At 35.4% G+C, this 12,475-nt stretch overlaps 3 protein-coding genes across 4 annotated transcripts; 2 read left to right on the top strand and 1 right to left on the bottom strand.

The window, feature by feature from the left end:
- Positions 1-1,684: 1,684 nt before the first annotated feature.
- LOC18016106 lies at positions 1,685-2,176 on the top strand. The gene has a single exon (XM_024155331.1). It carries the CDS (start codon positions 1,685-1,687, stop codon positions 2,174-2,176), a length of 492 nt encoding a protein of 163 aa, XP_024011099.1.
- Positions 2,177-4,410: 2,234 nt separating this feature from the next.
- LOC18016105 (protein OSB3, chloroplastic/mitochondrial) lies at positions 4,411-7,206 on the top strand. 2 transcript variants are annotated; one of them, XM_024155225.1, is made up of 11 exons: positions 4,411-4,874; positions 4,976-5,114; positions 5,221-5,302; positions 5,481-5,593; positions 5,694-5,838; positions 5,930-5,994; positions 6,100-6,265; positions 6,352-6,416; positions 6,518-6,683; positions 6,775-6,839; positions 6,951-7,206. In XM_024155225.1, exons 1-11 carry the CDS (start codon positions 4,525-4,527, stop codon positions 7,080-7,082), a joined length of 1,488 nt encoding a protein of 495 aa, XP_024010993.1. In that variant the 5' UTR covers positions 4,411-4,524; the 3' UTR covers positions 7,083-7,206. The 2 variants fall into 2 exon arrangements, with proteins under 2 accessions (XP_024010993.1, XP_024010994.1); XM_024155226.1 differs by lacking the exons at positions 6,352-6,416; positions 6,518-6,683.
- A 605-nt stretch (positions 7,207-7,811) lies between these two features.
- Positions 7,812-10,944, bottom strand: LOC18016104 (probable LRR receptor-like serine/threonine-protein kinase At3g47570). Its single transcript, XM_006398048.1, has 2 exons — positions 8,268-10,944; positions 7,812-8,173 (listed from the first exon to the last, which is right to left on the bottom strand). Exons 1-2 carry the CDS (start codon positions 10,942-10,944, stop codon positions 7,812-7,814), a joined length of 3,039 nt encoding a protein of 1,012 aa, XP_006398111.1.
- Positions 10,945-12,475: the final 1,531 nt, after the last annotated feature.

Raw genomic sequence — 12,475 nt, 5'->3', positions numbered from 1 at the left:
AGAGAAATCTCTGTTGCCATTTCAAGAGCGGTTGCTTTCCCTCAACCTTTCTTCATCGATCAAATCAGTGAACAATCTTAGTCAGAAATCTTATGAACTCAGCAAACAAACAAAAAAGCTGATTTTTATAGATGAAAGTCGAAGAAGAAGAAGATCGAGAGAGAGATAGGCTGAAACCGAATGAAAAACCTTATATAATCGACAAAGCTATTCAGTGAGTATTTGATAGAGGAAGTTGAAACTGTTTCAGAAATCATGACGTAGTGGCTTGAGAAAAATTAGGGAATTTTAGTTATTTTTTTGTTTTATCTAAAAACTTTTAGATTTCCTTTTACGTTTTTGTTTTATGCTTTTGTTTTAATTACGCTAAATTGAATTTTTTTGTTGTTGTTCTGCCACATGTCACTTTTGTTTCATAAGGGCTCATAACACGCAGCTTAAACTTCCCATATCCTTGATACAAGATTTGTAAGAATCAAATATTATATACCAAAGTAATTGTAAGAATATTCAACAAAAAATCTCTCTCTCTCTCTCACACTCTCTCTCTCTCTCTCTCTCTCTCACTCACTCTCTCTCTCTCTCTCTCTCTCTCTCTCTCTAAACTTGACCAAATCTTAGCTGTGACGTCCATAAGATGATTACGGTGATCACGACATCAAATGTTAATTTCCAAGGTTTTTTCAAGCTAATCTCTGTTTTGACTTGTTCAAAGCTAGGCGTGAAAACACTTTTATATATATATATATATATAGAAAACAATAAAGAGGCTTGTCGTCGAGTCATACAATTAATCACAACAAATTATGTACCTTCCAATTCTTACAAAAAACAAAGTTTGTCAAATTATATATATACGTGATACGTCTACCCGTTATATGTATGAATTTTAAACTATAGTTTATAATTTAGATAATATAGAAATGACTTCAATGTATTTTAGGTAAGATAGAAATGACTTCAATGTATTAATAACTTCAATGGCCATAGAGATTCCAAGTCTATATGAACATTGAATGTGGATTAATTTTCCCTCAAATTTTATTCATGTGGTCAAGTACCCATTTTATTGATCAGTGACTCAGTGTAAAAAAAAAGAAACACAAATATATGCAAAGAATTATTCAAACTATAGTAGAATTGTCAACGGCACATATATGGCTCTATCTCTTATCCTGCACATATAAATGAACCAAGCAATTAGTTAGCGTCTTTGCAAAGCTAAAGCCCAACAAAAATTAAACACATACGCACACACAAAAAATGAATAATAATAACATTAGTAATAACTTTATATCAGATCAATATTTACTATACTATGAACCACACCAATTACAACAATCGGCAGCTCCGTCTATTAACGCCGGAGTCATGACGTCATCCTCGGAGTCTACCTTCATCGCCTGCGAAGCAGAGATGTGCGATGCTGCGAGACGACGGCGGTCATCTAAGGTATTAAAAAAGATCTAGAATGATCCAAAAGGACCAAAATATATCATGAAAATATCGTTAGAATTTGTTAATTAACAAGGCTACATATCAAAATGTGACCACCTATTCTTGTTTCATTCAAATTTTATTAGACTATTTTTTTTATACGTCATTAGTTACGTTATTATTGACATGCTAATAAGCATTACCATTCTAAACTCTTATCACCTAATATAAGGGATCAAGAAGAAGTATGCCCACGACGATCCTAAACGCAAACCCTAGCAACTTCCGTGCATTAGTTCAGAAATTCACTGGACGTTGTTCCAACACTGACATCTCCGTCCGAAGAAAAGGTCCGGTGACGTTAGATTTCAGGTCGCCGGCTTCGGTGTCGAAAGAAGTCATATTTCCCAGCTCCGGTGATACCCAAAATTACGATAGTGCCATTGATCGGCACGTGGGTGATGGGGAGAGTCACGTGACAATGGAATGGGATCAGGGTAAGGAAACGGTGCTGTATCAGATGGGTCAACTAAGTGAATGTATGCATCGTGCTAATGGTCATTATGATAATCATGATGATCATGATGATGATGATGATCTTGTGAGGGAATACTTTGAAAATAGTAGCTTTAATGGAATGGGTTACATGGATTACGATGATTTTTACCATGACGCGCAATTGTTGGAGGATTTTATGATGAGAGATCTCGATATATCTGATTATGCATGGAATATGTGATGTATGATAGCTTTGATGGTATTGAAACTTGAATAATGAATAATGTCTTGTTCAAAAAAAAGAACTTGAATAATGTTTAACTATTCCAGTGCTGTTTATATAAATTGATGATAATATTTTATTTTTCTTCTAAATTGTTACACTATTAATGTTTATTTTGCATATGATATAGCAAAATTTGTACTATAAGACAAAAACATATATAAAATCTAGTGGTTTGTAGTAGACTATTAGTGTTGTCGTTGCCGAGTTGATAAAATTTATGTAATGAGTTAATAAAGTAATAAGCATGACTTATAGCATAATGATTCGTACTAGTGCTATATATTGTCATGTTACAATTCGAATTCAAATATGATGGTATGCATGTGCTAATTGTAAACGACAATAAGATTTTAAGAAATGTCGATTACATAGTGACACAGGGAAACAGTTGTATAATTAAAAATATAAATCAACACACTTAGTAAGAGATTGTATTTGAAGTCAAACGTTGAACAAATGTTGTTAAGGGTCTCAAAATTATATAGTAGTAACTAGTCGCAATGAAAGTGTTGATATATAGTTATATACATTCCTCATAGACGTAGGAAATAACATTTTTGTTTTTTAAAAGTAAAAACAAAAAGCCGGTTTAAACGAGTTTTTAGTTTTTGGAAGATAGATTTGCATTTCTTTCTTTTTGATCATAAACTGAATTTGACGTGCTTTTTAGCTCAGTTTATCACTTAGTTTTTGTCTTTGACTCTCCGAATTTTTTACTATTTGCTTAATTACCCACGATCAACTACCAAAATTTGAGTTTTAGTACATGTTAAACCCTATGGTCAAAATCTAGGACTAATTCAATATGGAAATTGAATTTATTAATTTAACTTGGTACCAATTGTTGTTGGATACCTTTCACAATTTAGAAGAACAGAGTATAGTATTTTATCATTTGATTGATATTTTTTTGGGGTTAAAAGTTAGCGAAAGTGAGAAAGAAAATACAACTTTCTTCTTTTACGCTAACTACGTACAGTATCATTTCGCCATATATATATGGGTGAAAATTGAAAAATCATTGAGTTCGTATCTTTACGTAACTATGATAAGTGGATAAACTTCAGATGATATAACATCAAGGAAGGCGGATCCAAGATTAATTTTGATGGGGAGCAAACTATATAAAAAACGAAAACGTAATAAAGCCAAATTTTTTGATTTGATCAAAATTACACCAAGTTAAACTTATAATTTGGTCATGTTATTTTTATTTTTAATAATTTCTAAGATCTGTGATTTACAATATAGAATGCTATCTTCTCGTTCACTCGATGTACCTAAAACCGTACAAAGAAAGGACAAGTTAATTAATTAATATACAAACCATAAACCAAAACATATACTGTACTATAACTTATTTTCTTTTTTTAATTTTGAACGTTACGTTATACTTATGTTCCTCTACACGTCTAAGAAAATAGAAACGCTTTTGTTCTTTGTTTGCATAACAAGATTTGTAAGAATCAAATATTATATACCAAAGTAATTGTAAGAATATTCAACAAAAAATCTCTCTCTCTCTCTCACACACTCTCTCTCTCTCTCTCTCTCTCTCTCTCTCTCTCTCACTCACTCACTCTCTCTCTCTCTCTCTCTCTCTCTCTAAACTTGACCAAATCTTAGCTGTGACGTCCATAAGATGATTACGGTGATCACGACATCAAATGTTAATTTCCAAGGTTTTTTCAAGCTAATCTCTGTTTTGACTTGTTCAAAGCTAGGCGTGAAAACACTTTTATATATATATATATATATATAGAAAACAATAAAGAGGCTTGTCGTCGAGTCATACAATTAATCACAACAAATTATGTACCTTCCAATTCTTACAAAAAACAAAGTTTGTCAAATTATATATATACGTGATACGTCTACCCGTTATATGTATGAATTTTAAACTATAGTTTATAATTTAGATAATATAGAAATGACTTCAATGTATTTTAGGTAAGTAGAAATGACTTCAATGTATTAATAACTTGTACTTCGTATACATAAGAAACCTACATGAGTAACTTGACTCGAATCGTTGACAAAAAAATACTATACATGACTCAAAAATCGAAAAATGGCTCAGTCCATCTCTATTTGGGCCTTTAAATCTATAGTTAAGGCCTACTAGAATAAAATAATCAATAATATATTAATCAAAAAAATATATTTATCGTATTTTAATTTCCGATACTCAACAGTGGTTTCCCCTTAAACCCTTCTGTCATCATCTCCTCTAAATTTTTCCGGCGAACACTTCACCGGAACTCGGCGACGGAATCAGAATCTTCCTCTTTTGACATGAAATCATGAATTTGATCTCTAGAACATTGACAAGAGTAGTGTCTTCGTCACTTCACCACTCGAGAGCAGCGAAACTCCCCACCCGAAAATGGCTACTCTCGCGGCGAATCCGCTCATTCACAGCCACAATCAGCAGCGAGGAAATCGACGGTGGAGGAATTGAGCCTTGGGCTAAACCGCCGGAGAAAAAATTGGCTCGGCCTGAGATGATTGAGTACAAACCGGAATCATCGAATTGGGTTAACCTGATTGGATTCGTGGATCAACCCGTTCAATTCGGGTCTTGCCCCGACGGAAATTCCTGGGCTGGGACCGTTATCTCTCAACGCTCCGGTGTTAAATCATCTGATTTCTGGTACATTTTCCTTTAAAGCTCGTTTGATTTCGGAATAATCGAAAATTGATATTCTTGTGTGGTTATTGGAGAATCGAATCAAAAGCTGAGGAATTTTGCAGGATCCCGATTATATTCAAGGGTGATATAGCTAAAATCGCAGCTCGGCATGTGAAGAAAGACGATCGGATTCATGTTTCTGGGAAGCTGTTTATAGATTCGCCTCCTCCTAATGTGACTTATCCTCAATCCAATGCTCAGGTGACTTTAAAAAAAAAACAAGAACTGAGTGTTCACAAGTTTGATATAACTCTGTGAAAGTTTCTTAGCTCCTTTGATTCGTAATAACGTTTATATGATATAACAGATTATGGTCCAGAATCTCAACTTTGTAGAAGCTACGATCTCACCACCTCAAGTAAAAGAAATCATCACCAAGAAGAAGCCTTGTATGTCTGATGTCGTTTATGCTACGGAAAATACTTATGTTGTGTACTTGTTTACTTAAGCTTACGGTACTCTTTTGTTGCTTTCAACTGGGTGTCCTGCTCAAGTCTCTTAGGGGCTAGCTTTAATCAAGATGATTCTTTTTAATCATGTTTGAATATATTGTTTTTTTTTCTTCAGCAAGATCCAAGAAGGTTAGAGTCATGGATGAAGAAACGTCTAATGCGTGGAAGCATCTACTTGAGAATCCTAAAGAGTGGGTGGATCACCGTGGGAATAAAGCCAGTGGATTGGTAGAGGCAGTTTTGATTTGGGTTTCATTTCTACCTCAGTCATGTCACTTGACACGTTCGACTACAAAGCTTTGCGTTGATTGATATTTCCCCTGTGCAGGTGAAACCAAGACATCCCGACTTCAAGGGCAAGGAAGGTGATCTTTCTCTCTGGCTTGACAGTGCTCCGGATTGGGTTTTACAAAAACTCAACAGGCTTAAGTTTGATGTTTTTGTCCCTAAAGGAAAACTGAAACAACTTAAAGGTATAAGTTTTTCCCTTTTAGAAAGTATTAGGCAGGTATGTGGCATTTTGGTACTGTCTCGTTTCCTAAGGCGAGCTGTTATGAAATGTAGGAGAGGAATCTTGGAAGGACTTAGTTGAGAACCCCGATAAATGGTTAGACAGTAGATCAACCAAGGTAATATATTGCGCCTGGGATTATCGTTGAAGACATCAGTCTCTGCTCATACCTCCCTTCATGTTCATTATCGACTTCCTAGTAACGTTTTTGAACCACTCGTAGACAAACGTGAAAGCCCCTGACTTCAAGCATAGAGAGACTGGTGAAGCACTGTGGATGACAGACTCTCCTACTTGGGTACTGTCAAAGTTACCGCCTTTAAAGAAGACCCAAGAACGACCTCAAATTGTGAATACTGTTTCACAGCCAATACTGAAACAACTTAAAAGTAAATTCTCCTTTTATCAAGTCTATGCAGCTCTGTGGCGTTTTGTTACTGTCTCGTTTTCTAAATCGAGTTTTCCTGAGATGTAGGAGAGGAATTTTGGAAGGACTTGGTTGAAAATCCAGATAAATGGTGGGACAACAGATCAAAGAAGGTAATAGATTGCGCTTGCGATTATCTTTGAAGACAGTATTCGCTGCCCATTCTCAAGTTCATATTCGACTTTTCACAATAACGTTTTTGAACCACATGTAGACAAACGTGAAAGCCCCTGACTTCAAGCATAAAGAGTCTGGTGAAGCACTGTGGATGACTGCCTCTCCTACTTGGGTCCTGTTAAAGTTACCACCTCTAAAGAAGAGCCAAGAACAACCTCTCATGGCCAAGACCGTCTCGCAGCCAATATTGAAACAACTTAAAAGTAAGTTCTCCTTTTATCAAGTCTTATGCAGCTATGTGGCCTCTTGTTACTGTCTCGTTTTTTCTAAAACGAGTTTTCCTGAGATGTATAGAAGAGGAAGTTTGGATGGACTTGGTTGAGAATCCAAATAAATGGTGGGACAACAGATTAGACAAGGTAATATATATTGCTCGTGTCATGTTTTAATCTTGGAAGACATTATTCTCTTTCTATTTCTCCTTTCATGTTTATTTTCGACTTCCTGTAATGTTTCTGAACCACGTATAGAGAAACGCTAAAAGCCCTGACTTCAAGCATAAGGATACTGGTGAAGGCCTGTGGATGAATAATTCTCCGACTTGGGTACTGTCAAAGTTACCACCTTTAAAGAAGAATCAACAAAGACCAGTCATGGCCTAAGTTTGTTTTGCAGCCTTATTTAAACATTACATTCCCATGTTGATTGTTTTGGTCACCCACAATGTAAAAAGGGCGTATGACTTTGTTTCTACATAATTTAACTTTATTTAGTGGATTAAGTCATCATCTTGAGTGAGAGATAGCATCAAAATTAGCAACATATCTAGTATATTTTTTTTATCAAGATTTGTAGAAAGTCGTTATATATGATACCAAGTTACTAAAAGCATAAATGTGAAGTGATTATTCTCGTTACTCTGTTTGATCTGTATATTGCAAGAAATGCAAAACCCTTAGATTTGCCAGTTCACTTGTCTCGGATAAGACTGAAAATTAACAACTTATCAACATTACTCTGATGTAAACACAAACCAAATTCTCCGTTCTGAGTATTGAAACACGATAGATAACAAACTTGATCATCGCGGACAAACACAATTTTAGTCTCAGACCTTGATTCGGCTCAAACATCACCTCCTTCTTGTGGACCAGAAGAACAAAACTGAATTATGAAAGCCAAGAAATTCCAAATAAAAGCTGGTGAACACAACATCAATCTTTTGTCTGCAAATAACATAACAATACAACATTAATAGAAAGCACACAGATAACCAAATCCTCTGTTCTGAGAATTGCTCGAATAAGACTCATTACTTGATTATTGAAAATATATAATATTGATTGATTAGCAAATACGTCTTCACGTTTGTAGAGGAAAGCACAAACACTTCAATGCCTAGCTCCTCTTCTGGCTTTGAAGAACCTCTCTCTGACTGATATTAATTCTTTTACAGCCTCACTCATAGCCAACCGGTTCATTGGAGATTCTTCACAGCATTTAAGTCCCACCTCCAAAACCATTTTCAAGCACTCAGCAACAGGGAAGCCGATTCTAAGGCCATTGTGAAGAATAATCTCGTCTGCAACTTCCAACACTCGCTCTGGCAAGGCATATTTGATGTAGTTGTGGAGGGTGAAGTTTCCTCCAAACAACTCATTGGTTGGTCGTTTTCCGCTGAACATTTCCAAAAGGAGAATCCCAAAGCTATACACATCACCATGTATTGATATCTGCCCTCCCATTCCATATTCTGCACCATAATTTATAGAAACAAGATTGAAGCAATAACAGAATATAACTAACTCTCTTGACTCAAACATAGTTATTTGTGTGATAGTTTATACCTGGTGCAGCATAGCCAATGGTTCCTCTGACTCCACCTGAGCTGAGTTGGTTGAGGAAGTAATCCTGGTCGAACTTGAGGAGGATCCGAGCCAGACCAAAGTCACTAACATGGGCTGTTAGATCGTCGTCTAAAAGGACGTTGCTGGGCTTAAGATCGCAATGAGCAACAGCTTCATGGCAATGAACATGAAGATACTCCAAAACACAGGCCACGTCTATGGATATGTTAAGCCTTTCAAAAAGTGTCAAGGTTCTTGAGGGCCTATGAATCTCTTCTACTTCTTCTGGGTGCAGCCACATATCCAAGCTTCCATTTGGCATGAACTCATAGATTAGAGCCCTGAATTCATTCCCTTGAAAATCAATACTTGAACATGCCGTCAACAGCTTCACAAGATTCCGATGCCTTATGTCTTTCAAAGATTCACATTCTGCCCTAAAGCTCTTCATTGCTCCACGTCTATGCAAGTTTAGAACTTTCACTGCAACGACTTTGTTTTCTGCTGGAAACAATGCCTTAAACACGGTACCAAAGCTGCCTGACCCAATCAAATTACTTGAAGAGAAGCCATCTGTTGCATTTCGAAGATCTCCATAACTTATCATTTCATGGAAAGCCCCCAAGGTGGTGGAAGGAGTTTCCTCATTGGTCTTGTTCTTCTTTCTGTTTTTGAACCAATAAAGTGAAACTGAAGCTATGAACAACAGCAAAAGAAAAGACATGCTTACGCTAACTCCGATCACAACTTTCTTTTTCAAAGAAGAATGCTTTGTCCCCTTGGCTGTGGCTTGCGAAAAGCATGGCTTGAGTTTTAATTCCAAGACACCTCCACATAAGTTTTTGTTTCCAGATACCAAAACTATAGTAGCATTCTTGAACTTTCCTTCTGTTGGCACCTTTCCCTCAAAGTTGTTATAAGATAGATTGACATACTCCAAAGACTTGAATTTCACAAGATATCCAGGTATGCTTCCAGAGAGATTATTGTTCGAGAAATCAACCTCTTTAACACCCATCAACCCACTAATATCTGGAATGGTTCCATCAAAAGAATTTCCTCGCAGATATAGTCGTTCCATTGAGAGACACTTTCCCAAAGCCTCTGGGAGTTTTCCTGATAGCTTATTATGCACAAGAGCTAGTGTACCAAGCTGTTCAAGTCGTCCAACATCGTTTGGTAAAGAGCCAGTCAATAAATTATTTGACATGGTTAGTAAAACAAGGGTTGAAATTTGCATAACCTCCCGAGGTATAGTCCCACTAAACTTATTATCCTCAATAACCAAATGTAGCAAATGACTACACTTACCTAGACTTGGAGGAATGGTTCCTTCAAAACTATTGCTGGACAAATATAGTTTCTCTAACCGAGTGATGTTGCCTATAGAAGATGGTATCTCTCCTGATATTCTGTTTGAGAGGAGATATAATACCACCAATTCTGAAAGCTTCCCAAGAGAGGTTGGGAGTGGTCCTGTCAATAGATTTCTTCCCAACCAAAATGTTTGTAAGCTTTTAAGATTCCCAATGTCATGAGGAATGCTTCCGGAGATGAAATTTGAGTCAAGGTTTAACTCGATGAGGTTCATGGACAGATTGGCAATGGAGGTAGGCAAGTCACCCCAAAGCGTATTGTTAGCTACATTCAAGGTATGTAGTTGGGTGCAGTTAGTTAAAGCACTAATAAATTCAAGTGCTCCTAAAGAGTCATGACCTCCCAAAGAATTACTATAAAGTGACAGGACACGCAGTTTCTGTACTTTTCCAAAGCTTGGAGGAATATTTCCCGTCAGACTGTTATACGGCATTGACAACATTTGAAGAGTCGAGATATTTGCCAGTGTTGTTGGAATGACTCCTGCGATAGAGTTACTTCCAATATATAAGTCATGAAGTTTTGGCAGCAAATTACCAAAATCAGGCTTCAGGATCCCAGAGAAACGATTGTGGAACATGTACAAAGACTCAAGTGAGGACATATTGTAAACTGCAGGAGGAAAAACACCTGAGAAACTATTCAATGATAAATCAAGAGTCACCATTTGAGTCAATCTAGCCATATCATCAGGAATTCCTCCTTCTAAACTGTTTTCTGCAAAGCTTAGTTGAATGAGTGATGTCAAGTTTCCTAGAGACACAGGGAGCTTTCCTTTGAAGTTGTTTCTAGCAAGATGTAAAGCAACAAGCTTAGTCAATGATCCTAGTTCTGAAGGAACACCTTGTCCCAGAGAATTTGAAAATAAATCAAGGATTGACAATCTAGAGCAGTTAACCAGAGTGGCTGGAATCCCTCCTTTGAGAAAATTAATTCCCATGAACAAGTGTTCAAGTCTAAACAAGTTTCCCACCTCTTGAGGGATTGTTCCACCAAAAGAGTTGTTTTCGAGATTAAGTGATTTGAGAAAGGAAAGATTACCAATAGATGGCGATATCATTCCGCCTAATTGCAATCCTCCAAGGTTCAAAAGTGTAACTCTCTTGTGTTTGTGGCCACAGGTAACTCCAGTCCAGTTGCAGAGAGGGACTACATTGTTCCATGAGGACAATAATTTCTGTTTGTCTTCAGAAACTTGAGACTTGAACTGGAGCAAAGCTTGCTTATCAGTTTCATCGGTAAATCTGTATGCTTCAAGTAACATGAAACCACTGAAAGAAAGTAAAAGAAAGAGTCTCATGCTTCTTATGTTTTTTTTTTTTTTCCAGGAAAGAAATACAAAGAGGCGAACAAATTGAAAAATCGAAATGTCTTTGCCTTGCAATGACAATGCATGCAACTTAGAAGACGTAATACAACCTTAAAAAGAAAATTGCAAGACTTGTGGAAAATGAAGTAGTCATAACGTGTTTTTTTTTTTTTTTTTTTTTTTTTTTTTAACGTGTTTTTTTAGTCAAAACGTAAATCATGGTTTAACTGTTTTAGGAAGAAATAAATCAGAGACTGAGGCCTGCGTTCACAATGGGAAACCGTGTAGTGTTTTACTGTTGTTTAACTTTTCTTTTGGTTTTTCATTAGTTACATGTTTTGTATATCAAAATCTGATCGCCTATCTGACATTGCAATCATTATTTATTGAATGCGTAATTATAATAATTTTCTTTCAATATTAATAACTAATTTACTATTTTATTTGAAGATTATATTATTATGTTAAGGATTTGTAATTTTCTCTTCTTATGCTAATATTATGTTAAAATCTAATTGGTAAAATAATTTTACATGTCAAACGCATTGTGATCATCTGAATTACTAACTTTGAGAAACTAATCTTGGTGTTGATGTCTGGTTTAATACTGTAATTTGTATGTTTTTAATATGTATCAGTAGAAATTTGGTTATAGATTTACAAAAAAAAAAAAGCCAAAATAATCATCAATTAACCATTCAACAAGTCCAACTTTTGTCATGTGAACATAATAAATCTCCACGTTATGTTACTATTATTATTCCTAAATTCTCATGAGCCACATAAATTCAGTCGTTAACTGATTTGACGGATCGATTTAACAGGGTTTAATTTTCTTTAAAATCGCATTTAACAAAACAAAAACTCTCAAATCGATTTTCTAACACTAAATCTCAACATCATTTGAATTCAACGGTTCCCTCTTCTCTAATCTCGGCTTTGATGGATGTGCTGCTTTCTCGTTTCTCATGTTTTTGATTTCCATATCTTGAAGGCTTCTTGTTTCGTTATAAAATTGGAATTTTCCAAGAAAAAAAAAGCACATTCGACATTTTGTCAAATGGTTGTACACTCAAGGTCTTGTTTTTGTCGTTTTCTCTGAATTATTTGATACCTAAAAAAAATGAAGAGGAAGACCAAAATCACACACTTACTTGATACCAATGTACGTACTATCACAAGTTGCTCAATAATACATATTGTCTCGTTTGGTTAGGATTAACAAAAAATAATTACCATAAAGATTCCAAACAAGGCAACAACAAACAACAAAAAATTTGAATTTACGCTTATATTCTCTTTAGAAAAAGTTTTTGTTAAAATTAGCTTTAAACAATGTGTAACATTAAGGTTCAACAAAAAGTGTAACATGCATTGTACGTAAAAAGATAACTTCACAAGGGAAGTAAGTGATTTTTATATTTTCATTAGTGGAGTTATTTGTCTCCACCTTACCTTTAAAAATATGGCTCATACTAATAATAATAATAATAATAATAATAATAATAATAATAATAATAAT

Source organism: Eutrema salsugineum, unplaced genomic scaffold (assembly GCF_000478725.1).
Source record: "Eutrema salsugineum unplaced genomic scaffold, Eutsalg1_0 scaffold_20, whole genome shotgun sequence".
Lineage (NCBI taxonomy): Eukaryota > Viridiplantae > Streptophyta > Magnoliopsida > Brassicales > Brassicaceae > Eutrema > Eutrema salsugineum.
This window is presented reverse-complemented; position numbering and strand designations above follow the sequence as displayed.